The following is a 24,472-nucleotide window of genomic DNA, read 5'->3' on the forward strand; positions in this document are numbered from 1 at the left end:
CTCGGCAGCTTGAAACTCACACTGGGCTCATGTGTATGTATGCCTAAATTCCCAAGAGGAGACTGGAGGAGAAGGAATTGTGGGGTGACTTCTTGCTTTCTATCTTTCCGGCGAGTTCACGTGCCCTATAACAAAAATTTCTCTAAAAAAAAAAAAGGTTTAAAAACCCAATTGTATTTCTCTCTGTCTTCAATGAAAAAAAAATCTAAAAATGAAATCAAGCAACCAATTTTATTCATAATAACATCAAAAAGAATAAAATTCTTAGAAACACATTGAATAGATGAAGTGCAAAATTTATACTCTGAAAATGATTAAAAAATTGCTCAGCGGCTGAGGAGAACGGGAGGAGGTCGCGGCAATGTGAAGATGGCTCCCTCTCCCACCAAACGCAAAAACCGCTCTGATGAGAAGTCCAAGGATCGCTCTAAAGATAAAGGGGCCACCAAGGAGTCCAGTGAGAAGGACCGCGGCAGGGATAAGACTCGAAAGAGACGCAGTGCTTCCAGTGGTAGCAGCAGTACCAGGTCAAGGTCCAGTTCGACCTCCAGCTCGGGCTCCAGTACTAGCACAGGCTCCAGCAGTGGCTCCAGCTCCTCCTCGGCATCCAGCCGCTCAGGAAGTTCCAGCACATCCCGTAGCTCCAGCTCCAGCAGCTCCTCTGGCTCTCCCCGAGCCCTTCGCGGCGCAGACATGACAACAGGCGGCGCTCCCGATCCAAATCCAAGCCACCTAAAAGAGATGAAAAGGAGAGGAAAAGACGAAGTCCTTCCCCTAAACCCACCAAAGTACATATTGGGAGGCTCACCAGGAATGTGACCAAGGTGAGGGTCTTGGGTAAGCCAGCAGGCGAGCTTAAAGGACATGGCCTTTCTGTGTACTGTCACATGTGTGTCCGGGAGATTGATCCCAGAAAGACAGTGGTTCTCAGCAGATGGTAAAGCCATTTAACTCTTAGTCATGGTGTGGTGAATTCTCTTATCACCACTACTAGGCAAGCCCTAGAGTGACCTTCTTTTCTGCAGGATCACATCATGGAGATATTTTCCACCTATGGGAAAATTAAAATGATTGACATGCCCGTAGAAAGGATGCACCCCCATCTGTCCAAGGGCTATGCCTACGTGGAGTTTGAGAATCCAGATGAAGCTGAGAAGGCACTGAAGCACATGGATGGAGGTGGGTGACCCTGCCAGCATCCCTGACTTCCCACCTCTTCTCCCTGGAGCTCTTTCAAGATCCAGTGCTTTCTCTTTCGTGTTTTACCAAAAACATGCTTTATGGAGCACTATTCTTGAAAACATATTCAGCAAATGAATATATTAGCATTTTAAGAAGTTTTCAATCTGTTAAAGGCTGAAGGATAAAATGAAGGTTTTTGTTTTAAGAATTATTCTATTTAATTTTATTTATTCATTCTTTTACTTTTAATTTGACCAGAGAGAGTAAGAGAGGGAAAGTGAGAAAGCAAGCCACCAGGTCTGGGGCTCGAACCATGGTCGGCCATGTGGGACCGTCCAGCGCTTTAACCACCCTGCCACCTGCTGGTCTCCAATGAAGATTTCTTACAAAGCATGTGTTTGGGTTTTGTGTTGTTTTTGTGTGTGCATGTGTGTTTTTAATTATTTATTTAATTTTATTTATTCATTCATTTATTTTAATTTGAGCAGAGAGCAATACACAGAGAGAGAGAGGGGGGGGGGGAAATGAGAAAGCGAGCTACCAGGTCTGATATTCGAACCACAGTCGGCCATGTAGGAGTGTCCAGCACCTTAGCCACCCCACCACCTGCTGGTCCCCTTGTGTGTGGGGTTTTTTTGTTTGGTTGGTTGTTTTGGGGGGATTTTTAGAATTATTTATTTAACTTTATGTATTCATTCATTTTTAATTTGACCAGGGAGAGAAGGTGAGAAAGCAAGTCACCAGGTGTGGGACTCAAACCATGTTGGCCATGTGGGAATGTCCAGCTTCTTATCCACCGCACCACCTGCTGGTTCCTATATTTGGGGACTCAAACCATGTTGGCCATGTGGGAATGTCCAGCTTCTTATCCACCGCACCACCTGCTGGTTCCTATATTTGGGTTTTTTAAGAGAGATTTTTGCTATAGGGCTGTGTGCTTGCCAGAGAAACAAAGCGAGAAATCACCCCCCAGGGAGGGTGGCCGTGCTGCAATCCCTTCTCCATTCTCCTCTTGGGATCGAGGATGCGCTTGTGCCCAGCATGAGTTGCCAGGTCCAGGGCTTGAACCATGGAATCTAGTGACATAACCATCACACCATCTGCTGGTCCACGTATTTGTTTTCTTTATATGAGTATATTGTCTTCAGTTCTTACCAAGAGTCTTTTTCCAGTTTGCCAATATTTGGGCTTTTTAAGGATTATTTTTGATGAATGAGATTTACCAAATTCACAGATTAAAAAAGAAATAAAAAATTATATTACTTAACTTTATTCATTTATTTAATTTGACCAAAGAAGGGCAGGACAAGAGAGAATGAAAGCAAGAAAATAAGTCACCAGGTCCAGAACTCAAACCAGGATCATTAGTGTTGGAGTCTAGTGCCCTTAACACCCCCCCCTTTTGCCCTTTTTTTTTTTTAAGAGGCTTTTGCCTTAGGGTGCATGCTCTTGCTGGGGAGAGACACAAACTGAAGCAGTGAGAGAGAAAGTGAGAAATCCCCCACTGGGTATGGCCATGCTGCAATCCATTCTCTTCCTGAGATCTTAGGCGCACACATACATGTGCCTGGCTTTATTTTCAAGCCACCAGGTCCAGGACTTGAGCTGTGGTTGGCCATGTGGCAGTCCACCGACGTAACCACTCTGCCATCCACTGGCCCCCCAGAACAGGTTTTAAAACATGTGGATAAGGGCCAGAAGGTGGCATGGTGGTTAAAGCACTGGGCTACCCTGTGGCAGCTTGGGACCTCATAGTGCATGTGCATGTGTGCCCACCCAAGACCCCCAGAGGAGAATAGAGAAAGTGATTTCTCACTTTCCCTTCTCTCTGTCTCCAGCAAGTACATGCACCCTATGGCAGCAAACAAACGAGACCAGCAGGAGGTGTCATGGTTACATCACTGGACTCCCACATAGTCGACTGTAGTTCGAGTCCTGGACCCGATGGCTTGAAACTCAACGCTTGTTGTGTGCCCAATACCCCAAGAGGAGAATGGAGGAGAAGGGATTGGAGTGTGGCCATCACTCCTGAGGGGATGATTTCTCACTTTTCTATCTCTGTCTCTGGCATGTGTATACACCCTATAGCCAAAATCTTTTTTCTTTTCTCTTTTTTTTTTTTTTTTTCAGAAAAAAAGTAGGTGAATGTTTATAAATAGTTTCAGGTGCCCCACTTTTCATTTTGTTTTCAAGTCAGCATTTTAAGAAATGAGTCTTTGACCACTTGTCTGTTACTGTGGTTGAGGCACCAGGGACTGAAGAAGAGGGCTCTAGATGGGGGGGGGGGGGGGGGGGGCTCCTGGATCTTAGCGTTCTCTGAGGCCCTGTTAAAAGTTATAAATAGTGGGAACCAGCAGTTAGCGTAATGGCTATGTCGCTGGACTCCCACGTAGTCGACCGCGGTTCGCGTCCCGGACCCGGTGGCTTAAAACTCATGCCGGGCGCATGTGCGTGCATGCCCAAGATCCCAAGAGGAGAAGGGATTGTGGTGTGGCCATCCCCTCTGGGGGGGTGATTTCTCGCTTTCTATCTCTGTGTCTCTCTCTGTCTGTCTGGCGAGCGCACATGCCTTATAGCGAAAACCTCTCCAAAAAAATAAAAAGTTATAAATAGAAATCTTGCTGGATTGGGACCAGCAGTTGGCATAATGGATGAGTCGCTGGACTCCCACATAGTCGACCATGGTTTGAGTCCCAGACCCAGTGGCTTAAACTCACGCCAGGCACATGTTCGTGAGTGCCCAAGAACCTGGGAGGAGAATGGAGGAGAAGGGATTGCAGCGTGGCCATTCCCCCCCCCCTCTTTCTGGCAAGCCGTACTTGCCCTGTAGCAAAAACTTCTCCAAAAAAAGTAAAATAAAATAAAACCGTCCTGCTGAGCACTTGTGTGCGAGAGAATGAAGGAGTTGCAGTGGCCTAACCCCTGAGGGGTGATCTCTCACCTTTGTGCCCTTCAGAAAAGAGAAGAAGAAAGATAAAAAGTTACAAATAGCTTAACTCTCTTTTTGATAATTGCATTTGAGTTCCAGCAGAGTTTGGGTACTAGGAAATATTCCTTAAAATTCCAATTTAAGATTCTGGCTGGGGTGTTTTGTGGGTCCCCATACTGGGCTAGCACCATGAGTGGAGTGGGGTGCATTGACACTGTGGGGGGCCTTCACTGGCAGCTGGCTAGGAGGCAGGTTTTCCTGTTACTGTGTGGTCCGTACCATGAAAGCCCCAATTTGGGCTGGATTCGGCTGGGTTTACTTAAGCCTCTGAGTATATCCTGAACACAGGGTTGCATGCCTGAGTCAGTCCCTAGGTGTTTACAGAGTTACCTTGAAAGTAATTGAGAAGGCAAAAGAGCCTTTGAGCCCTTTAGGAGCACAGGGGTTGAGCTGGGGCTCCTGGCACCCCCAGCTAAGAAAACAACCTTGAGGTCAGGGGGTACTTCCTCCTCCAGGGTTCCCAGGTCAGCGTCTGAGCTTCTGCCCCCTCCCCCGAGGCCCTTCAGGTTCCAGCGGCTCTGTCCCGCACTCACCGCCCGCTCACTTAGGCTGAGAACGGAGTTCCCACCTCTCCTAAAACTGCTTTTTTTTTTGAGGTTTTAGCTATAGGGCACATGTGCTAACCAGGCCGTGCGCTCGCCAGAGAGAGAGAGACAGCAAGAAATCCCCCCCCCCCCCAGGGGGGATGGTCATGCCGCAGTCCCTTCTCCTCCATTCTCCTCTCGGGATCTTGGGCACGCACGCACACGCGCCCGGCGTGAGTTTTAAGCCACCGGGTCCGGGACACGAACCGCGGTTGACTACGTGGGAATCCAGCGACATAGCCATTACGCCAACTGCTGGTTCCCATCCTAAAACTGCTTTCATGTTGGAGCTCACCTCTAGAAGTTCAGCTAATTGATCCTTCACCACCATCCCCAACCCTAACCGCCACCACCAGCTGTTATCCCCTGAATTCTTCCCTCTCTGACTCACTCCACCTGCTGTCACTGCCCCATCCCAGAGCTGCTCATGCCCTCCAGGGAGCCCCCTCTGCCCCCCACCAGTATGCACCAGCTGCTGCCTTCTCTCTCCAGAGCTCCGAGTCTTTCCCAGCTCAGGGCTGGGTCTCTAATCCACCTAGCAGCTGCCAGCACATCTTGAATCTTTTTTTGTTGTTTTAAAGAATTATTTTATTTATTGTTTTCACATGAATTTCACCAGAGAAAGAGAGGAAGAGTGAGAAAGCAAGCCACCAGGTCTGGGATTGAACCTTGGTTGGCCATGTGGAAATTGCACCACCCTAACCACCACACCACCTCCTGGTCCCACATCTTGAATCTTAACCTAAGGACCACTTCCTCTGGCGGCTCTTCTTGTGTGTCGCTGACAGCCGTTAGGTCTCCTGATGGGACGCCAGTCGTGCAGTTGCCTCAGGGATCGTCTGGGCATTGATTACTCTCTCCCAGGCCTGTCTGGCTCACCTGTCCTGCCCAGCATTTGGCTTGGTGCCTTGTCTAGGGTAGGTGTTTATTGGATCTTTTATGATTTGGCCCTTTTATCAACAGGACAAATCGATGGCCAGGAGATAACCGCCACTGCTGTGTTGGCCCCCTGGCCTCGGCCACCTCCCCGGCGATTCAGCCCTCCCAGGAGAATGCTGCCACCACCTCCCATGTGGCGCAGGTCACCCCCACGGATGAGGAGAAGGTAGATGGGGGCTTGTGTGTTGGTTGGGCCACCACCGTCAGTTTGGTTATTTGCGAGCCACACGTGGCTGTGCTCACTTGGAGACCCTTTATTCAGCCCCTACCTTTTGCTGGGGGGTGGAGGATCACTACAGTGAGTGACCAGCAGACTAGGCCTGGAGTTGCACTGGTGCCACTGTGTCAGAGGCATCCTGGCCACCAAGAAGCCTCCATGCTGTAAGACCAGGTGCAGTCCCTCTCCCTTGTCAGCTAAGAAAACTGAAGGGGTGAGTTGGGTCAGGAGTCATAGAGGCCAGGGTCTGGCCTCCCCTTCTGGCCTCTTGCCCTCAGAGAGGAGGGAAGCCTGAGTTGTGCCTCTGGTCCCAAGCACACCCCCTTTTTATTACCAAGAACTTCTGTAGGTTCCATCGAAAGGGAGCTAAAATGTAAACTGACAAGAATTTGCCCACCTCTCCAGCCTGTGCTGGACCAATCACTGTGACACCCACTCGTGTCTCCTCTTCCCACAGGTCACGCTCACCAAGGCGCAGGTCCCCTGTGCGCCGACGATCCCGGTCCCCCCGCCGCCGCCACAGGAGCCGCTCCAGTTCCAACTCCTCCCGATAAGCAGGGCCAGAAGCTCAAGCCCTCGATTCCACATCCTACACAGCTCAGCTTCGTCCCAGAGGTCCTAGGAGAGGAGAGCCCTCCCTCCGACAAGCCTTGAAGGCAGTGTTTGAGACATTTCTTCTGCAGGCCAAGCTCCAGCTGCAGAAGTACTGGTTTGGGATTGTGGCTGTAAAGATGCCCTTCAGTTTTCTGGCTAGAAGTTTACCTGTTTCCAGCTCCTGAGAGTCTGCTCCCTGGCTCCCCAGCGGGGGCCCCGCCAGTTCTGTTAGGCGTGGCCCTCTGCTACCCTGCCTGAGAGCCCTCTCACCTCTAGGACCACACACCCCAGAGAGCACCTCTCACCCATGTTAGTTTCTGTAAATGGTCAGACTTTCTGTGTGTTCATGTACCCCACACCTCCCTCGTTCTCTGAAATTGGGGAGCCAGCTCTTGCAGGATGGAGCCCACTGCATCTCCCCTTCATGGTGGTCTTGCAGGCTACCTTGGCGACATGTACATTGCTCTTTTTTGGCTCTTGTACAGTCAGTACGATGACACTTGTTTTGAGTTTTGTAACTTTGTAGCATTTTAGGTAAGTGGTGTTTGTACCTTGTGTGGGGTGAGAGGACTGTTGAATAAATTTAGGATTAGAAAAAAAATGATTAAAAAATTGAAAAAATGAAAGATCTAAATAAATGGTTAGACATCCTATATTTATTGGTCAGAAGATTTAATATTGTGACGATGACAATACACCTCAAGCTGACTTATAAATGAAATACTATACTTAGAAGAATCTCAGCTGACTTCTTTGTACAATTTTTAAACTTATTCTAAAACTTATATGGCATTGGAAGAACCCAGAATAGCCTGAAAAAGAACAATAAGGTAGGAGAATTAATATTTCCTGATTTCAAAATTTATTACAAACTAGTGGTAATCAAGGCAATGTGGTATCAGCAAAAGGACAGACAAATATTCCGTGGAATAGAATTGAGAGCCTTTAATATACCCATAAATTGGTAGTCAATGAGTATTCAGTAAAAGTGTTAATAGGGATAAAATAATCTTTTCAAGAAATGGTGTTGGGATAGCTGGATACCCACCAGTGAAAAGGGCAAAATTGAACCTTTACTCACACTGTAAGTGAAAATTAACTCAAAATCAAAGACTTGAGTATAAGACATAAAACTCTTAGGAGAAAACACTAATTTAATGTATTAGTGTGTGTGTGTGTGTATAAAAGATAAATACTATATGTCCCTGCTTAATACATACCGAATATTATCATTCATTAGTGGAAACTAGGGAACTGGATGGTATAGAAATAGAGAGTAATGGTAGATATTGGATGGTGGATTGGGGGGAAAGGGAAATGGGTAGAAATTGGTTAAGAAACACAAGAGTGTATGTAAATAGTTGGAATAAGTTTCGGAACCATATACCACAGTAGACTAATGGAAATTGGTGGCAAAACAATACATACTTCCAAAGAAACCAGTATAGTGACTTTCAGGTGTGCCCAATACAGTGTGGTTTCAGTAGTCGGGGGACAGTGAATGCTCCTATATCCTTGATTTATGATTGCGTAGTAAACATATGTTTTTAAAAAACCATACAGTATCTCACAAAGATATAAACCAATTAATAAGTAAATCAGAAATTACAATAAAACACCAGACAATAGAGAATTATTTTTTTTAAAAGATACTGTACCATTATCATTGCTCTAGTTCATTATGTTACTAACGGAAGTACCCAAGTCTGGTAGCATAATGAACAGAGGTTTGTTTAGCTCAGTTTTAGAGCCTGAGATGTCCAAGAGCCCAGTGCTGGCACCTGGTGAGGGTCTCTTGCTGCTGCACAGAACGGCAGAGGGCAGGAGAAGTCTGTGTCCAAGTATCTCTAGCTCATTCTTTTTCCCTATAAAGATACCAAGCAAATCATTGAGGCCCCACCCTGATTACCCTAACACTGAACTAATTACCACCCCAGAAAGGAAGACTCTGCCTTTTAACAGCATAATTGGATTAATGTTAATTATTATTATCTGAATTCCTTCACAAGTAAACCGCATTCTATCACCTGGACTTTAAAGAGATACATTCAAACTGCAACAACCAATTTGGACTTATTGCAAGCATAATAAATAATCCAATAAAAATGCTAATAATTTCTATTTAATTATAGAAAATCTATAAATGCGATGTATCGCTTTAATATATTAAAAAGAAAAATGATGTTTTAATGGAAACATTAGGAAATTCAATGCAATACATTTCTGTTAATAAATTAAGAACATAAGGGAACTCCCATTATCTGAGTGTGTATTTTCTCTTGTAATCTTTTTACTTTCTGCATTCTTTGTTACAACCCTTCTCTCATTCATAGGTTAATAATTGTAATTTTTATGTTGTTTGTGACAGTTTTTTCAAAAGTTTGCCTATTTTGTTAGGTTTTTTCAGAGAAGCAACTTTTGATTTTGTTGATTTTCTCTATTGCATGTTTTTTTCCATTATTGCTTTTCAAGTTTAGCTTCATTGTCTGTCCTTGTTTGTGCTGTTTGGATTGATGCTAACTTCTTTAGGTAAACACTATCTTGTTTTCAGCCTTTTTTCTTCTTTTTTTTTTTTTTTTTTTTTTTTTTTTTTTTTTTTGAGAGGTTTTTGCTATAGGGCACGTGTGCTTGCCAGAAAGACAGAGAGAGACAGAGAGAGAGAAAGCGAGAAATCACCCCCCAGAGGGGACGGCCACTCCTCAATCCCTACTCCTCCATTCTCCTCTCAGGATCTTGGGCATGCATGCAGATGCGCCTGGTGTAAGTTTAAGCCACTGGGTCCGGGACTTGAACCGTGGTCAACTACATGGGGGTCCAGCGACATAGCCATTACACACTATCTGCTGGCCCCTCAGCTTACTTCTTATGGCCTCCAGAACTATGAGAAATAAATTTATATTCTTCACAAATGATCTGGATTATGGTATTTTGCTTTAGCAGCCTAAAATGGACTAAGACACATATTAATGATCCTCATTTGGTTTCTCTTGATATTTTTAGTTCTTGTTTTATAATGGAATCCTTTGCTTTTTTTTGGGGGGGGGAGAATTTGCTACAGGGCACGTGAGCTTACCAGAGAGAGAGAGAGGGACAGAGAGACAGAAAGCGAGAAATCACCCCCCTCCCCCAGGGGGCATGGCCATACCACAATCCCTTCTCCTCCATTCTCCTTTGGGGATTTTGGGCACGCACGCACATGTGCCCAGCATGAGTTTAAGTCTCCGGGTCTGGGACTTAAATTGTGGTCGACTACATGGGAGTCCAGCGACATAGCCATTACACTAACTGCTGGTTCCTGGAATCCTTTGCTTTTTAAACTCAAACCTATTCATTATGCTTCAACCAACAATTCTATTTTTTTCTTTTTTGCATTCTCACTATTACTATTTATACATTTAATCACTACATATCTTTTAGATTGTAAATAGACTTTACCCAGCATGATATACTCCTCAGTCCAGCCCAGTTGAGGAAACTATACACATCATTATCGACAGGTAATGAACCATATCTGTGTCCCACAAATGTCTTACCTCTCTATTTTCCCCCAAAATTTTCTTTCCTACACTCCACCCCCCCTCCCACTGTCCTTCCACTTTGTCCCAGTGTCCATAACAATTATCAATGCTTTTATGTCCTCCAGCCTTTCAGTCTCAACCATAGGCTGCGGACAGTCAGTGTATGTTAAGTGAAGACATACAATGTCTCTGTTTCATAGCCTGACTTGCCTCGCTCAGCAATAAATCTTCCATATTTATCCACTTTCTATCAAATGCCAGGGAGGGTCTTGTCATTTTTTATGGCCAAATAGTATTCCATGGAGTATAGGTACCACACTTTTTCAATCCATTCATCTGTTTGTGGACATTTGGGTTAATTCCATGTCTTAGCAATAGTGAATAATGCCATAATAAATATAGATGTGCAAGCGCTTTTCCAATCGAATGTTCTCCTGTCCTTTGGGTAGATACCCAGGAGTGAAATTGCTGGATCATATGGTAGTTCTATTTGAAGGTCTTTGAGGAACCTCCATATTGTTCTCCACAGTGACTGGGCCACCTTACATTCCCACCAACAATGTAGGAGAGTTCTCCTTTCACCATATCTCTGCCAGCACTTATCATTTTTTAAAATGTAATCTTTGCCATTCTGACTGGGGTTAGTTGGTATCTCATTGTAGTTTTGATCTGCAGCTCTGTTATGATGAGGGATGTTGAGCATTTTTTCATGTACTTTCTGGCTGTTCGCCTATCTTTCTTAGAGAGTTGTTTATTCGGCTAATTTTCCCATCTATTTTTGTTTCCAGTGGGAACTAACTTAGCTATTATTTATCTCTTTATAGAATTTTGCTCTTCAATGACTTGTAACTTGTCCACTCATATTCCCCCAGGGCACTGGCTATGTGTGTGAGTCTGTGTCCACACCTCAAGGTACAGTGGTTCAGGTAAAGAGTGAATCTAAGATGGAGTGTCCCAGATCCCAGAAATTTTCAGTTGGTCATCTTTAACCCACTTCCCCACCCAGAGAGAAGCATTCGTAGGAAGACAAACTCCCGGGGACACTTCTAGTATGTGAAGAGAAGGATGTGGAAGGAATATCCTAAGCTTGGTGAACCATCACCTGGTCTCAGATTTTAACGCAGAAGTTTTACTATGCCTCGATTTCACTACTTCACCTGGACCAGGTGTGTAAGGTGTAGGTACAGTCAATGACTGTTTCTAAGCCACAATGGGGCATTACTAGGCACAGATCGAGAACAACCTGTTTCCTCTGGGTTCACTGTACAGCACCACTGGTCATCCCCTGCCCCAGGCTGTATGAGAACTACCTGCAAGTGTACTGTTGGGCATGCCTCTCCACTCCCTTTATAATGGCCTTCAGCTCCAGCTACCAAAGTCCCTCTCACTGTTTTCAATAGCATTTCTATATACAAAAAACAAGCAGAGACAGAACTGAAGAAAGTAATCCCTTTACCATAGCCACAAGAAGTATAAGGTACCTAGGAATAAAACTAACCAAGGAAGTCATAGACCTCTAGAAAGAAAACTATGAAAACCTTAAAAAGGAAATCAAAAAGGACACAAAAAAGTGGAAGGACATCCCATGTTCCTGGATTAGGAGAATTAATATAATCAAAATGACAATCCTACCCAAATTAATCTACATATTTAATGCAATCTCTATAAAATTACAAGAGATATTCTTCACAGATCTAGAAAAGACAATCATAGAATTTGTCTGGAATTATAAAAGCCCCATATTGCCAAAGCCATCCTGTGCAAGAAGAGTAGAGTGGGTTGCAATTCACTTACTGACCCCAAAATATATTACAAAGCTGTGTTAATCAAAACAGCATGGCATTGGCACAAAAACAGACATGAGGACCAATGTTTTCAATGATCTTAAAGAATTCCTTTAGGAATCCTCCATAGGTGCCATCAGGAAGGGTGCTAGCAGTCTTTGCTGCTCAGCATTTTCATGGAGCTATATTCTGATGAGTTTTTTTCCTCCAATCCTCCACTCAAGGCTGGAAATGCCCCCAGGTTCTATTCATCAGTTATTTTCACCTAGTGTAGCTTTGGGATAACTGATCATTCTTCTGCTTGAAGCACATCTCCCTGGACTTCAGAGTCTCCCATTCACTGGGTTTCTTGATTCCTGAAATTTTTTCATGACTTCTTTTACTACTTTTTTTCTGTTCAGGGCAGCCTCTGCTGCAGTCTCAGACTTTGGCCTTCTAGTCTTTTCTATCCATTTCCTCCTTAGGTGATTTTAAATTCTAAATCTGCCAGTATCTCTAAAACCCACCTTTCTTGCTTACTCCACAGACTCCAATGCCCACTTCAAGTCTTTTGGGGGATGTCTAACAGGTATTTCAATCTTACCTCATACAAAATTTGGATCCTGATGTTCCCTCCAAACTACTGCCTCTTGTTTACTTCTTCAGCCAAAATTGTTCTTGTAGTTGCCAAGATTTGGTGTCAATCTTGACGTCTCCATCTTCTCATCCCCTATACAACCCACCTGAAAACATTGAGGTACTATTTTCACAATATACCTCAACTCATCAGATCTTGGTTTCCCTTTAGACAATGCTGATGTACTCCAACATAGCCTCATGTGGGTCTTCCAGCGCCAGCTTGTCTTCTGTAGGTCAGCCAGAGTGGCCTGTCTAGCAGTGTGCAAGACGTGAAGGACACACCATAGCCTCAGCTCCCACCTCTTCATGCCTGACCCCATAACCAGGCCTTCCCAGTGGCTGCACTTGCTCCTACCTCAGGATGCTGTGTGCTTCTAGCTTGGACTATTTCACCCCTCTGGCAACAGAATGGTATGCTACCTCCTTTTTTCAGATCTTGATTAAAATGTCACCTTCTCAGTGAGTCCTTTCTTGCCCAGCTTTGCCAAAAAAAAAAAAAAAGAAAAGAAAAGTAGAAAAGAAAACAGCAGGATGCTACTTCATATTTCCTAGGATATACAAAGTAGGCGACAGTACTGGTTCAGTGTGGGACAAGAAGAGGAATTAAGACCATCTGGGAAGGCAGTTGGCCTGTGAGAATGGGCTATAGGAGAGGGACCTGAGATGCTTCTTCTTTGCAGAATAGTGCCCAGAGGGCTGGTGGAGCTAGAGGTCGGGCAAAAATGCAGTGTTTCCCTCGCAGGGGCAGAAGGACGTAAACAGGTGGAGAGGTAGAGGAGTGGAGGGGGAAAATAATTATATTTACTATAGGAATCGTTGAGATGGTAACAGAGTAGAAGTAAAAGACATTATCTACATTCACATTATCAGCGTTAACATTTTGGTGTATTTACTTTTAGTTTTATGTGCGTTTTAATCTGCTTTTCTGTCATTAATAACCAAACACCACCCTGGGTAATTTATAAAAAAAAGAGGTTTATGTAGCTCATGGTTTTGCAATTGTAGGACAAGGGGCTATATCTGGCAAGGGTCTTCTTGCTGGAGGGTTCTCTATGCAGAGTCCTGAGATGGTGCAGGGCTTCACATGGTGAGAGTCAGTCATGGGGGCCCCACTCTGAAGACCTAATCCCAATCTCCCAAAGGTTCCACATTTCAACACCATAGTCAATTACATTTTTCCCCTCTTACTCTTGCCACAGCCAAATTGCAACATGTGAATGTTGGGCACATTCAAATTATAATTGTATATAAATATGTGTGTACATAAATGACTACATTCTGTTTTTCTTTCAGTCTTTCACATTTTTCTGTATTATTAACTCTTGCTGAGAAATGTTTTTGAGGTGACAATATTCTTTTGTACGATGCATTTAAGTTTAAAATGGTCCTTTACTTAACTGTGCACGTGTCTGATGTTGCCTTAGGATTCGTTTCTGCAGTGGAACGACTGCTTCAAGAATTCTGACCAGAAGAAGAATATCCCTCTGGACAGGATGCCACAGCTGAGAATCTGGAATCCTATTACGATGCCCTCATTGACATGCTGCTGTTATTTTTTCCAAAGTGTGTCAGTTTGATAGCTGACTCCCAAGAAGTCTCTTCTGTAGTATCTTCATTCCTTTAACTCAGGAACCTCGGCACCCCTGTACACTTGTGCCCTTGTTTATGGAGTGACTGGGTTCATGCAGCCTTGGAGACTGTGGAAGCGAAATCCTGAAGAATGTAGAAGGTGGGCAAGGATGAAGGCAGAGGGGCAGGGGGGGAACTCCAGGAGTCTAGGGGAGGGGAGTAGGTGGAGGAACTGGAGGAGCAGGAGAAGCAGGTGGGCGCAACCTCAGGCATTTACTGGAAGTGGCAGGAGGAAGTGGTGATCAAAGATACTGCATTAGGGAGCTCCAGACGCACAGGCCAATAGATATGGTCATCCCTTTATCCATCTATCATTTGTCTATACCTATCTACCTACCTACCTGTCTACTTATCCATTATCCATATCTAAGCTGTCACACAATCATCTCTTATTAATCGTCTTCTATATCTGTGTTAACCAATCATTTATCATCTATCTATACTTGATATTTATCTATCAATCAGTCATCTTTCTGTTATAGATCATCTATAGTAATGCTATCTATCAACCAATTATCTATTATCTATCCATCTGTCTGTGCTATCAATCTATCATCTACTCTCTATCGATCTATCATCTATCCATCAAGGAAATAGATTATGAAAAACTGACCTGCATAATTATAGAGGCCCGGAAATCCCACCACCTGCCATCTGCAAGCTAGTAGACCAGGAAAGTTGGTGAGGTAATTCAGTCTGGTTCCAAAGACCTGAGAACCAGGGGTCTGATGGTTTAAGTCCCACTCTGAGGACCAGAGGATATACCCCAGATCAAGAAGGCAGGCAGGAGAAAAAGGTGCAAATTTCTCCTTCTGTTTTTGTTCTGCTCAGGCCCTCAGTGGTTGGACAATGCCTGCCATGTTGGGAGGGCCATCTGCTTTTCTGAGTCCACCAGTTGTAAGACTAACCTCATCTGGAACATCCTCCCAGACTCTTACAAGTCGTTTAATCTGTGCTCTTCATGGCTCAGTCAAGTTGACACAGAACTCACCACAGCAAATATGGAAGGTGGCAGAGGTTAGAGGTTTATGAGTGAGGACAGGAGGGTACATGTGTTAGTGGCTTCCAGGAAGGCAAACCCAGGGGGCTTTGAAGTAAACATCACTGTGCCATTGTATCCCCACAGCTTTGCAGCAGTTCCAGTCGTGGATCCCCAGATACACAGCCTGGCCACTGAGGTACTGTGTGATCCCAACACAGCATACCCAGGGCTCATTTGTGTCTGTTCTTCAGGAGCCCGGTCTGTCATCACAGCTCTGCTAGCACAGCACTTCCATGGGACCTGCCCACTCATTTTTCCTGGTTTCTTCTGTGATCAGCCTGATGACTACATCCCATGCCCTGGCCTCTAAACACTTTCAGAACCTATTTGATTACTCACCACACATGCCGCTCTGTGGTAAAGGAGTCTTTTGAGGTGTTTCATCAACACCAACATCTGACAATGACATGTTGTTCTTTGATATGGCTTATCCTTCAATGCTCTGAAGCCATGGACTCAGTAGTTTGCCTGAAGTTGTTCTGTGACAGGGGACAATGATTTCAAGCCTGCAGGGAGGGGCCTGGGACCCCAGAATCCCAATCAACATTTTCCTTCTCTAGGTAGAAGGGCCACACAGACAGAGAGGGGCTGAACTGTCAAGTGTCTGCCCTGCTCCCTTGCTCTGTTCTTGGTGCTAGATAGGACCATGAGGGACACAACCCCACCACAGCAAGGCCCAGACAGTCAGAGATGGCATTTGTTGACCAGCTCTAACCTGCCTGCATATCATAATGGGAACAGAGCTAACAACACAGCTGCCAGATCTGGATCATTCTGACAAGTGGCTAATGCCACCATGGGATGCCAGCGGATGCCAAAGCCATCTAGTATGAATTCTCTGGTAGAAATGAAGGCAGGAAAACACACATATTTATTACGTTTTCTACCATGCTGCAACATTCTGTGCTCTCAGAGTTACTGCATTAGTGATATAAAACCCAGAGACAATTAGGAATAAGGAGAACTTTTTATTTTATGGTAAAAACTTTATTTAGTATTTATAAATACAAGACAAACTTTTCAAAAATACTAACTGTCAAGTGTCTGCCCTGCTCCCTTGCTCTGTTCTTGGTGCTAGATAGGACCATGAGGGACACAACCCCACCACAGCAAGGCCCAGACAGTCAGAGATGGCATTTGTTGACCAGCTCTAACCTGCCTGCATATCATAATGGGAACAGAGCTAACAACACAGCTGCCAGATCTGGATCATTCTGACAAGTGGCTAATGCCACCATGGGATGCCAGCGGATGCCAAAGCCATCTAGTATGAATTCTCTGGTAGAAATGAAGGCAGGAAAACACACATATTTATTACGTTTTCTACCATGCTGCAACATTCTGTGCTCTCAGAGTTACTGCATTAGTGATATAAAACCCAGAGACAATTAGGAATAAGGAGAACTTTTTATTTTATGGTAAAAACTTTATTTAGTATTTATAAATACAAGACAAACTTTTCAAAAATACTTTTTTTTTTTCCCAAAAACTTAATTAAAAAAATAAAGGAAAGCTGATAGGTAGGTAGAATGTCTTAAGACCCCTCTGTGTTCTCCAGGAGACTTTCTGCAGGGTGCATCCACGCTGAGGGCTGTGGCAGGGTCTCCTTCTCCCCAGAGTGGCCAGACTCCTCGGGTTTGGCCCCCAGGAGAGCAGCCCAGTCTCTGGGCATGAGCTCCTTTTCTCCGTCGTGGCTGCAGCCATGTCATCTAGCATCTCTAACACTTCGTCTAGGATTATCTAGTATAGATTCTATTATATTTGGGCTATGTCGTATATAATGTCAACAGTTAAGAACATATCCTCTCTGCATATATGTGCTAAGTATAAGAAAAGTATGAGAACGAGTCCAAGTTCAACAACCTTGGGTGACTGCATCCTCAATGTCTTCAACAAACCACTTATCTCTCCTTTGTAGACAGTTTTACGAGGACACAGTGAGATAAAAATAACCTCTGCCTTTAAAGAGCTTATCCTCAAAAAATCAGGCTTGCCTGGAGTCACTGAACTAGAAAACACTATTTTCTGCTGTCATGCAAGGACTCGTGCTGTTATTTGTAATGCCTCTGGACATGGAGGCCAACTCCCAGTTCCCCTGTCCCTCCTCTGTGGAGCCACAGCAAAAGTCACCCAGGCCTTCAACCAGGCCACATCTTTAGAAAGATGCCTGACAAAAAAGGATCAGAAATACCTTCCTTTATAGGTTCCCAGAGTGCCCTAAAACATTCTCTGTCACATTTTTTTTTTTTTTTTAACAAGACTCCACCTTATTCTCTTTAATAGTCCCCCGCAGGACAGGTCACTTGAAGATATGAATGGTCTTCTTGGTCAAGAAGCCTGGGCACTGGCTTTGAAAATGGCACAATCCAAAGGTTGTGAGCTCCAGGAGGAGGCAGCCAGGTGTCTGGACAACTGGGGTTTGGGGGTTCTTGTTCTCCACAAGGCTGTGCTCGTTGTACACAGAGAGGGGATGAAGTGTGAACTCTACAAAGCAACACGGCACTGAAGTCACGGAGCCAGAGGGGCAGCTACTCGCTATTGCCAACACAAAGGCACTGAGGGCCCCGTGTGAAGGCAGGTCCCCATGCTGTGCTGCATTGACAGGGTTGTCACAGGATGCGATGAAAAGATTCGAACTGCTTTCCCTGATTCCTGGATGGCAGGAAGATGCTCCAGTTTGCAGTGAAAGGAAATGCAGGCATTTTGAACATCTCTTTCTAAACTTTGGTTTGAAAAACAATCAGGCCACCACAAACAGAAATGGAAACTGAGGCTGGAGCCAACTGCTGACCATGTCCTCGGCTGTCTTTTGTGCAAAATAAGGCGAGTTTGAGCTCCACATGAACTGCAAAGGGAAGAGAGAGAATCTACTGAAACATCCCTGAATCCAAAGGGCTCAACTCCTTCCTGAAGCTACCTGGGTACGGCCTGCAGCAAATGGCACTACCTTCTTGTGATGGGTTAATGTTTCAGCCTATGGTTTTAACAGAGTAAGCAACACTGTGAGACACTTACGATGTTCACTGGCAAAAAGGGTTACCCTGAAATGATAATTTGCTTTTTCCATTTTGCAAGGAAAAGCTTCTTCTGCTTGCTAAATCTGCCTTAAAAAATGAAAAGAAATGCATTTATTCTTTTTTCCCCATTAGCTCCCTTATTTATTAGGAAAAAAAGAAAAATATGGAATCTAAGGGATCTTCAAAATGATGGCTTAGAATATTACTTTTGTATTAGATTTAAATAAACTTAATTAAAATTACATTAACCAGAGACTAACAGAATAGTCACAATGTATTTTGCAGGGGTAAGAAAGCAGTCATGTGCTGGCCCTGTGGTCTAGTATTTAAGGGAGCTAGATCTCACATGACTGACTGCAGTCTGAATCCCAGCCTGTGACTTGAAGAACACACCTTGTCTGTTTGCATGTGTGCCCCAAATCCTGACAGGACAGAGAAATGGAGAAGAGACTGCAGGGTTACCATGCTCTATTAGAGTGCTTTCTTCTTTTCCCTCTCCCTTTCTGTCTGTCTCTCTGGCAAGTGCACATGCCCCCTGGCAATTAAAAATAAAAACGGAGGGACCAGCAGCTGGCGTGATGGCTATGTCAACTCTACTCCCATGCAGTCGACCTGGGTGCGAGTCCCAGACCCAGTGGCTTAAACTCATGCCAGTCATGTGTGCATGCATGCCCAAGATCTCAAGAGGAGAATGGTCATCCCCCCTGGGGGTTATTTCTTGCTTTCTGTCTCTCTGTCTTTCTGGCGAGCACATGTGCCCTATAGCAAAAAACCTCGCCCCCGCGGGAGCGGGGGGGATAATAATAAAAAAAGGGAAATAAACACATCACTCATCTTCATATCTTTCTTTTTCTTTCTTTCTTTTTTTTTTTTTTTTTTTAAGGTTTTTGCCACATGGCATATGTGCTCACAGAAGAGAGACAGAGAGACAGCAAGGGAAAGTAAGAAATCACTGGGGGATGGCCATGCCACAATCCCTTCTCTATTCTCCTCTTGGGATTCTGGGCACATATACATGCCTGATATGATTTTCAAGCTGCTGGGTCTGGGACTTGAACTGCGATTGGCCATGAGAAAGTGCAGTGCCTTAACCACCATGCCATCTGCTGGCCCCTAGACACATCTTTAATTTAGAAACACGCTTTGTACATGCGCTTCTGGATTAAAATAGCTGAAGATAAATGAGCCTGCTAACTCACACGATCAAAGCTTAACTCTGCACTTGGGCTTTGTACATGCAAGTTTATATGTCGTGAAGTCTTTAAAACAGACTGTCTCTATTTCTGTGCTTGTTGGGTTGGGGTGGTGGGCCCATCTCCCTGCACCATCCTGAGGGGGGTTGGCCCATTTGCTTTCTTCACTCCAGGCTTGGACTGCAGCCCCTGGAGTTGGCAGGCCCAGGGAATATCTAGTGGGCAGCCCTGAGCAACTCTGTTTTGCTTCTGCCTCAACCCAACCATTCCCAGAATCAGGAACCTGGGGCCACCACACAGCCCCAGCCCCATGTTCCCCTGGCTTACTGTGCAGCGGCGTCTACTTGCTCTGAAGGCTGTAGCAGGCCACCTCTTCCTTCCCCTTGCTGTCATAGCCTGGGAGAGGCTGCCCATACTTGTCGACGCACCAGCAGAAGCCACGTTTCCGACCTTTAGAAGGGCGGCACTGTGGGACAGAAGCAGAAGAGTGAGCCGTGAATACTCTGGGCCCAGGATCCAGCTGGGAACCCGAGACTAGCATGGTTTTCCTGGCGTGGCTCTGCTGAGAATCATAGCAGAGATTCTGGCCAAGAAGATGTGAGCCTACACATGTGTAGGTGGTGGTGTGGCACTTGCAGGCCTGTCCCCAGGTAAGCCATGGTGAAGGTGGTTTGCTGCCCCCTCCTGGGCCTGGAGGCTTATCTGCCAAGTGAGGGCATGATGCCCTTCTGTCTGCCTGGGTGGGGAGGCCCACACCTGGACCCATCCCAGCAGCCTTCAAGGATGAATCTGCTGAGCAAATGACAGATAGAAAACGCTGGTGTGTAGGTGGCTGAAACCCACGATGGCTCTGGCCACCAGGCAAACAAGGGGACATGCCATGCAGGGGCCAGGTGGCTACTTAGGTCTTTGAAGGCCAGCTCTACAAATACCCACTGAGACACTGCCAGGTTCTAATACACTGCTCCATGGGGGCAGAAGCATAACAACCTCTTAGATTAGGGTTGTCTGGTTGTCTTTTATAGCTTGTTGCCAGCAGCTAAAGAGGATCACGTGGGATCTTAGGGTGGGCTTTGTCACATGACCTCACATCACCTTTCCTGGAGAATGGCTACTATCCTTCTTTGAATTTTCCTCCATGGTGCAGTACCAACAGCAGTGCAGTACCAATGGCAGTGGCCCAGTGTCTCTCTACAGTGCAATGGGCTCCCCTGGGCAGTACCCCTTTGCCTGTGGAAGGGAAGGAGCCAGAGCGGATGGCAGAATAGCCCTAAGGTGCATCCAGCATCCCTCAGTGCTGCTGAGACCAATACCGAGCCTTGGGCCCTAGTGCTGGGTGGGGCTCAGGAAATGGGAGAACCTGAGTTAGTGAAATTGGATTCCCCACAGCACAGGAGAGCAGAGCAAGAGAATACAAGGAGGCGCTTGTTCACCTGCTTCTTCTTGTAAAAGCCCTTCTTGTCACAGTTTGGGATATGGATGCCTCGGGGACTCAGAACGTTGAGAAACTTCAGGTGATTCAATGTGTCCTCCATCTCCCTGCGGCAGGGACCCTGGGGATTAAAAATCCAGGACAGTGGAGCATGGTTACTACTCGGCGACGCACACTTGTTAACTCTAATCATGCCCACTAACCACCATGGGCAGGGCCTGCAGTAGGTCTGCACATGCCTTTGGCCTGATTCAGCGTGGAAGTCTGTGTGGGTGCTCACCACCTGCCCTGTTCTCCGAGGAAGTCACAGAAGCTGAGTGACAGCCAGTAGCTGGTCAAAACTTAGAAGACCAAGTAGTAGAATAAAACTGTCTTTATGAAGATATTTGTCTTTATCTGTAAAGGGTTTTAGGGCCTGTGTACTTTTACAAGAGTCAGTTCACTCAGTCCTCAGAGATTCCCTGAGACTGGACAGTGTCAGATTCTTTAGGTAAGGAGAGGCAGGGAGGGGCCAGAGGCTGCCCAGGCAGCAGCCAGACCTGTTGCTGGGACCTGTTGGGCAGACATTGTACCGTGGGGCTCTGGGCATCCCAGCTGGCAGGGCCCACCCTCCTCCCTGACCCAGAGAAAAGGTCCTCACGTATTCTGTCTCCCGCTTGGACTCGGAGGAGAAGTTCTGGGTGTCGGTGCTCTGGGACTCATAGTCAACTTTGTAGCGCTGGCTGTCCTTGGCGTGCCCTTTCTTGATGATGTCCATCTTGGTGTGGGGGTGGAATTTAGGGTCAGTCACTCGGTGTGTGCTGGGCAGGGCTCCGTTCTCCACACTACTGATGCCATGGTCCTCTTCTGATTCGCTGGTATTTCCTTGAAAACACAGACATAGTGGTCAGGGTCACTTAGCAACAGCCTTCCCAAATCCTACTGTTGTGACCCGATCCCAGCCACATGGCAGCATCATTCAACAATTACAACTAGGTAAAACTGCTACACAGCAGTTGCTTTACTGCAAGAAGTCACTTGGTTAGTGACCTGCCTGAAGGTGAAGGCAGTGTAGCTGCATCATCCACCAGCAGGGGGCAGTCCCAATTCACTAAGGCTGCTGCTGTGCTAACTCCGAGGACTTGCTGGTGACCCTAAGGCTGATCCAGAAGCAGCAGCCCTGGGGATTAAAGAAATGCACATTCTCCATCCCAGGGACATGTTGGGGGGGGTGCCTGTTTAGGTTTTAGGCAAACTGGCTGTGTCAGCCCACCTGGACTGCACACCCTGTAATGCCCTCCTGTCTCCTGGTCAACACAGGAACAAAGGGGACACCAACAGCACCAAGGTTACACTTCTACATGCCAACAGCTTTCCTTCCCTGGGTGAGGGGAGGACAAAGACCCCTCCCATAGGTCCCCCTTTTATAATCCCAAGTGCTAAGTGGAGAGAATCCAGTAATTGCCAGGGAAGATGGACCGTCCCAGCTTAATTGGGATTTCAAATTCATGTCTACATTTGTAGCTGTATGCGTAGCCAATTCTCGTTCCATTTCTTCTCCAGGATGAACGTAGAGTGGCTCTGGGACCCCTGTGAAGGTCACAGGCTCCGTCAAAGATACTCCTGGGTGGCGAACTGTGCCCCAGTTCAGACCCCAGAAAAGCTTCAGTTTCAGCCTAAGTGACTGCCCTGGGGCTATTTACTGGGGTGTCCATCTGAATCTATTCTGCCTGGGGTTTTGCGGTGCCTGCTTCCAGTTGAACTGCTTCCTGTCCTCATGCCCTGAAGGTGGCAGCCTGCCCTCAGGGAAGCCTCCAGGTGGGGATTCTGGGGAAGTCCCCCACCTCTCAGAGTCTCAGTCTTCTCACCTATAAAATGAGGAAACCCCCTTAGGGGCTGTAGAATTCCCCAAGGGCTTTGGGCCTCTAGAGCACAGATTCTTGGGGTCCACCTCAGAGTCTAACAGAGGGGTTATTTTTTTTTCCAATTTTAGTTTTTTTTTTCTTTCAAGGAAGTATAGGAACAAAGGATTTGCTAAGAATATGTAAATAAACATATTTGCATGTCTTTTCTATGAGTAATTTCTTAAGCTTCCTTAGTTTCTTAGGGTCTAGAAGGCTGACTAGGGCTTGAAGAGAAACTTTCCATTCCAACAACACATCATTGTGACTTGGGACTGTCTTAGGCATGTCACCATTTTTCTTCAGATGAATTTTAGAAGTCACTTAGATCTTTGTCCAGTCTTCTGACAACACACATTAACCTACACCGTGGAGTTACTATGGTGGTAATTATAATGACTGTTATTAAAGACAAACTGACAACGAAATACCCAAGTATTTTTAAGAACTTTTTCAATACCCCAAATGCATTAGAATGTAGCAAGTGACACAACTTTATGAGACAAAAGCACCCAGTGATTTAAACAGCTGACTAGAGCCAGGGTAAGTTTCAGGGAACTGGAAACTTGCCTTTCCACCAATGCAGGGTTTGGTAACACCCGCTTTGCGCAGCATGGAATAGGTTTACCTGAGAGTGGACCTCGGTGGCTACAGAAGCGACAAAGGGACCATCCATCCTGCTAGCCCTGGGTGGGGGCCTTGCCCAGAGCCACCTGTCCGGTGTGAAGGTTGAGGGTGGGAGAATTCCCCCAGCCTTCAGCTGCGCGGGATAGGAACGCCTCACTGAGGCTGGCTACTGGGCTGACTGTCCAGGACACCTGCCCAAACTACTCACATTTCTTTTTTTAAAGGGAACAGCCTGATGCCTTTAACAGACTCGCAGCCTGCCGGACAGTGGCTAGCCCGGAGGTGTAACCGGTGAACATTTGCGTTTTCCTCGTCTGGGACTCCCTTTCCCTGGATCTCATTCCTTCCGCTTTAGATCTGGAGGGAAACGGTCCTGGGTATGAGTCCTAATTCTTTCCCTGTCGCCGAGATCTTCTCAGGCTTTCTCCCACGAACCTCGCGTGGGGTGTACAAGTGGGATGGTACCGAACCGGCTTCAAACCTACACTCCACCGCTGCCTCTGGGTGGCCCTGATAAGTGTCCTCTTTTGGAACCTCAGGTTTTCTAACCTCGAAAGGTGAACTACCCAAATCTCATCTCGGTCGTTAGGGGTCCAAAACAGGAACATGACGTTGCTTTGCAAATAAAGAAACCGGGAAAAATACTTCAAAAGACGAATACCATTTCTTACGACGTGTCTGCCTAACTGTCCCAGTTCAAAATCTGTCCCCTGACCGCCTCCCTGGGCCCACATTTCCAAGCGCTCACAGAATCAGCACGCTTCCTCCGGGCTAATACGCAGAAACCGCGTTCCAGAGCTGGGCTAGACGGTCCACACCCTAGTCCCTGCGCTGGGCTCAGGGAAATCTCCTGTGTCCAGGACCTTCTCACTGACAGCCACCCTTGATATCTGCTGTCCTCGAAATCTTTTGCCCACTGTCACGGAAAGCGCTTTGTGATTTACCAGCACCGCATTCCAAGAGCGGAGCCAGTCCTCAGGCAAGCGCCTCTGCCTCCCCGCAGCGCAGTTTTTCCCTGTACAACCCTCGGGGCGGGGAAAAGGGCGGAGACTCCGCCACTGCACGACCCTAAATCTAGCCCGACGCGCGGGGACACGGCGTGGCGCCCGGTCCGGCCCTGGCTGCTCACCTGGCGCGGGCGGCGCGGTCAGCAGGTAGGCGCGCAGACTGCCGGCGGCGCTGGCGTTGGTGCAGAGACCGCGGCCCTGCAGCAACGCGTGCAGCGGG

General features: G+C 46.3%; 2 protein-coding genes across 2 annotated transcripts in view; one reads left to right on the top strand and one right to left on the bottom strand.

The window, feature by feature from the left end:
* The first annotated feature begins 367 nt into the window (after positions 1-367).
* LOC102474803 (RNA-binding protein with serine-rich domain 1-like) lies at positions 368-6,719 on the top strand. The gene is given in 5 exon segments (XM_014588677.2): positions 368-666; positions 669-824; positions 1,026-1,179; positions 5,719-5,860; positions 6,369-6,719. Coding segments are annotated over 5 exon segments (846 nt in total). The 5' UTR covers positions 368-369; the 3' UTR covers positions 6,466-6,719.
* Positions 6,720-16,597: 9,878 nt separating this feature from the next.
* IGFBP3 (insulin like growth factor binding protein 3) overlaps positions 16,598-24,472 on the bottom strand; it is an 11,128-nt gene continuing 3,253 nt past the window's right edge. Inside the window, exons 3-7 of the mRNA XM_006150682.1 lie at positions 24,375-24,471; positions 21,379-21,602; positions 20,740-20,859; positions 19,634-19,772; positions 16,598-17,941 (exon numbers count right to left, since the gene is read on the bottom strand). Coding sequence (XP_006150744.1) covers positions 19,647-19,772; positions 20,740-20,859; positions 21,379-21,602; positions 24,375-24,471 — 567 coding nt within the window. The 3' untranslated portion in view covers positions 16,598-17,941; positions 19,634-19,646. The remainder of the gene's footprint in view (positions 17,942-19,633; positions 19,773-20,739; positions 20,860-21,378; positions 21,603-24,374; position 24,472) is intronic.

Source organism: Tupaia chinensis, unplaced genomic scaffold, assembly GCF_000334495.1.
Source record: "Tupaia chinensis unplaced genomic scaffold, TupChi_1.0 Scaffold000294_2, whole genome shotgun sequence".
In the NCBI taxonomy this organism is placed as follows: domain Eukaryota; kingdom Metazoa; phylum Chordata; class Mammalia; order Scandentia; family Tupaiidae; genus Tupaia; species Tupaia belangeri.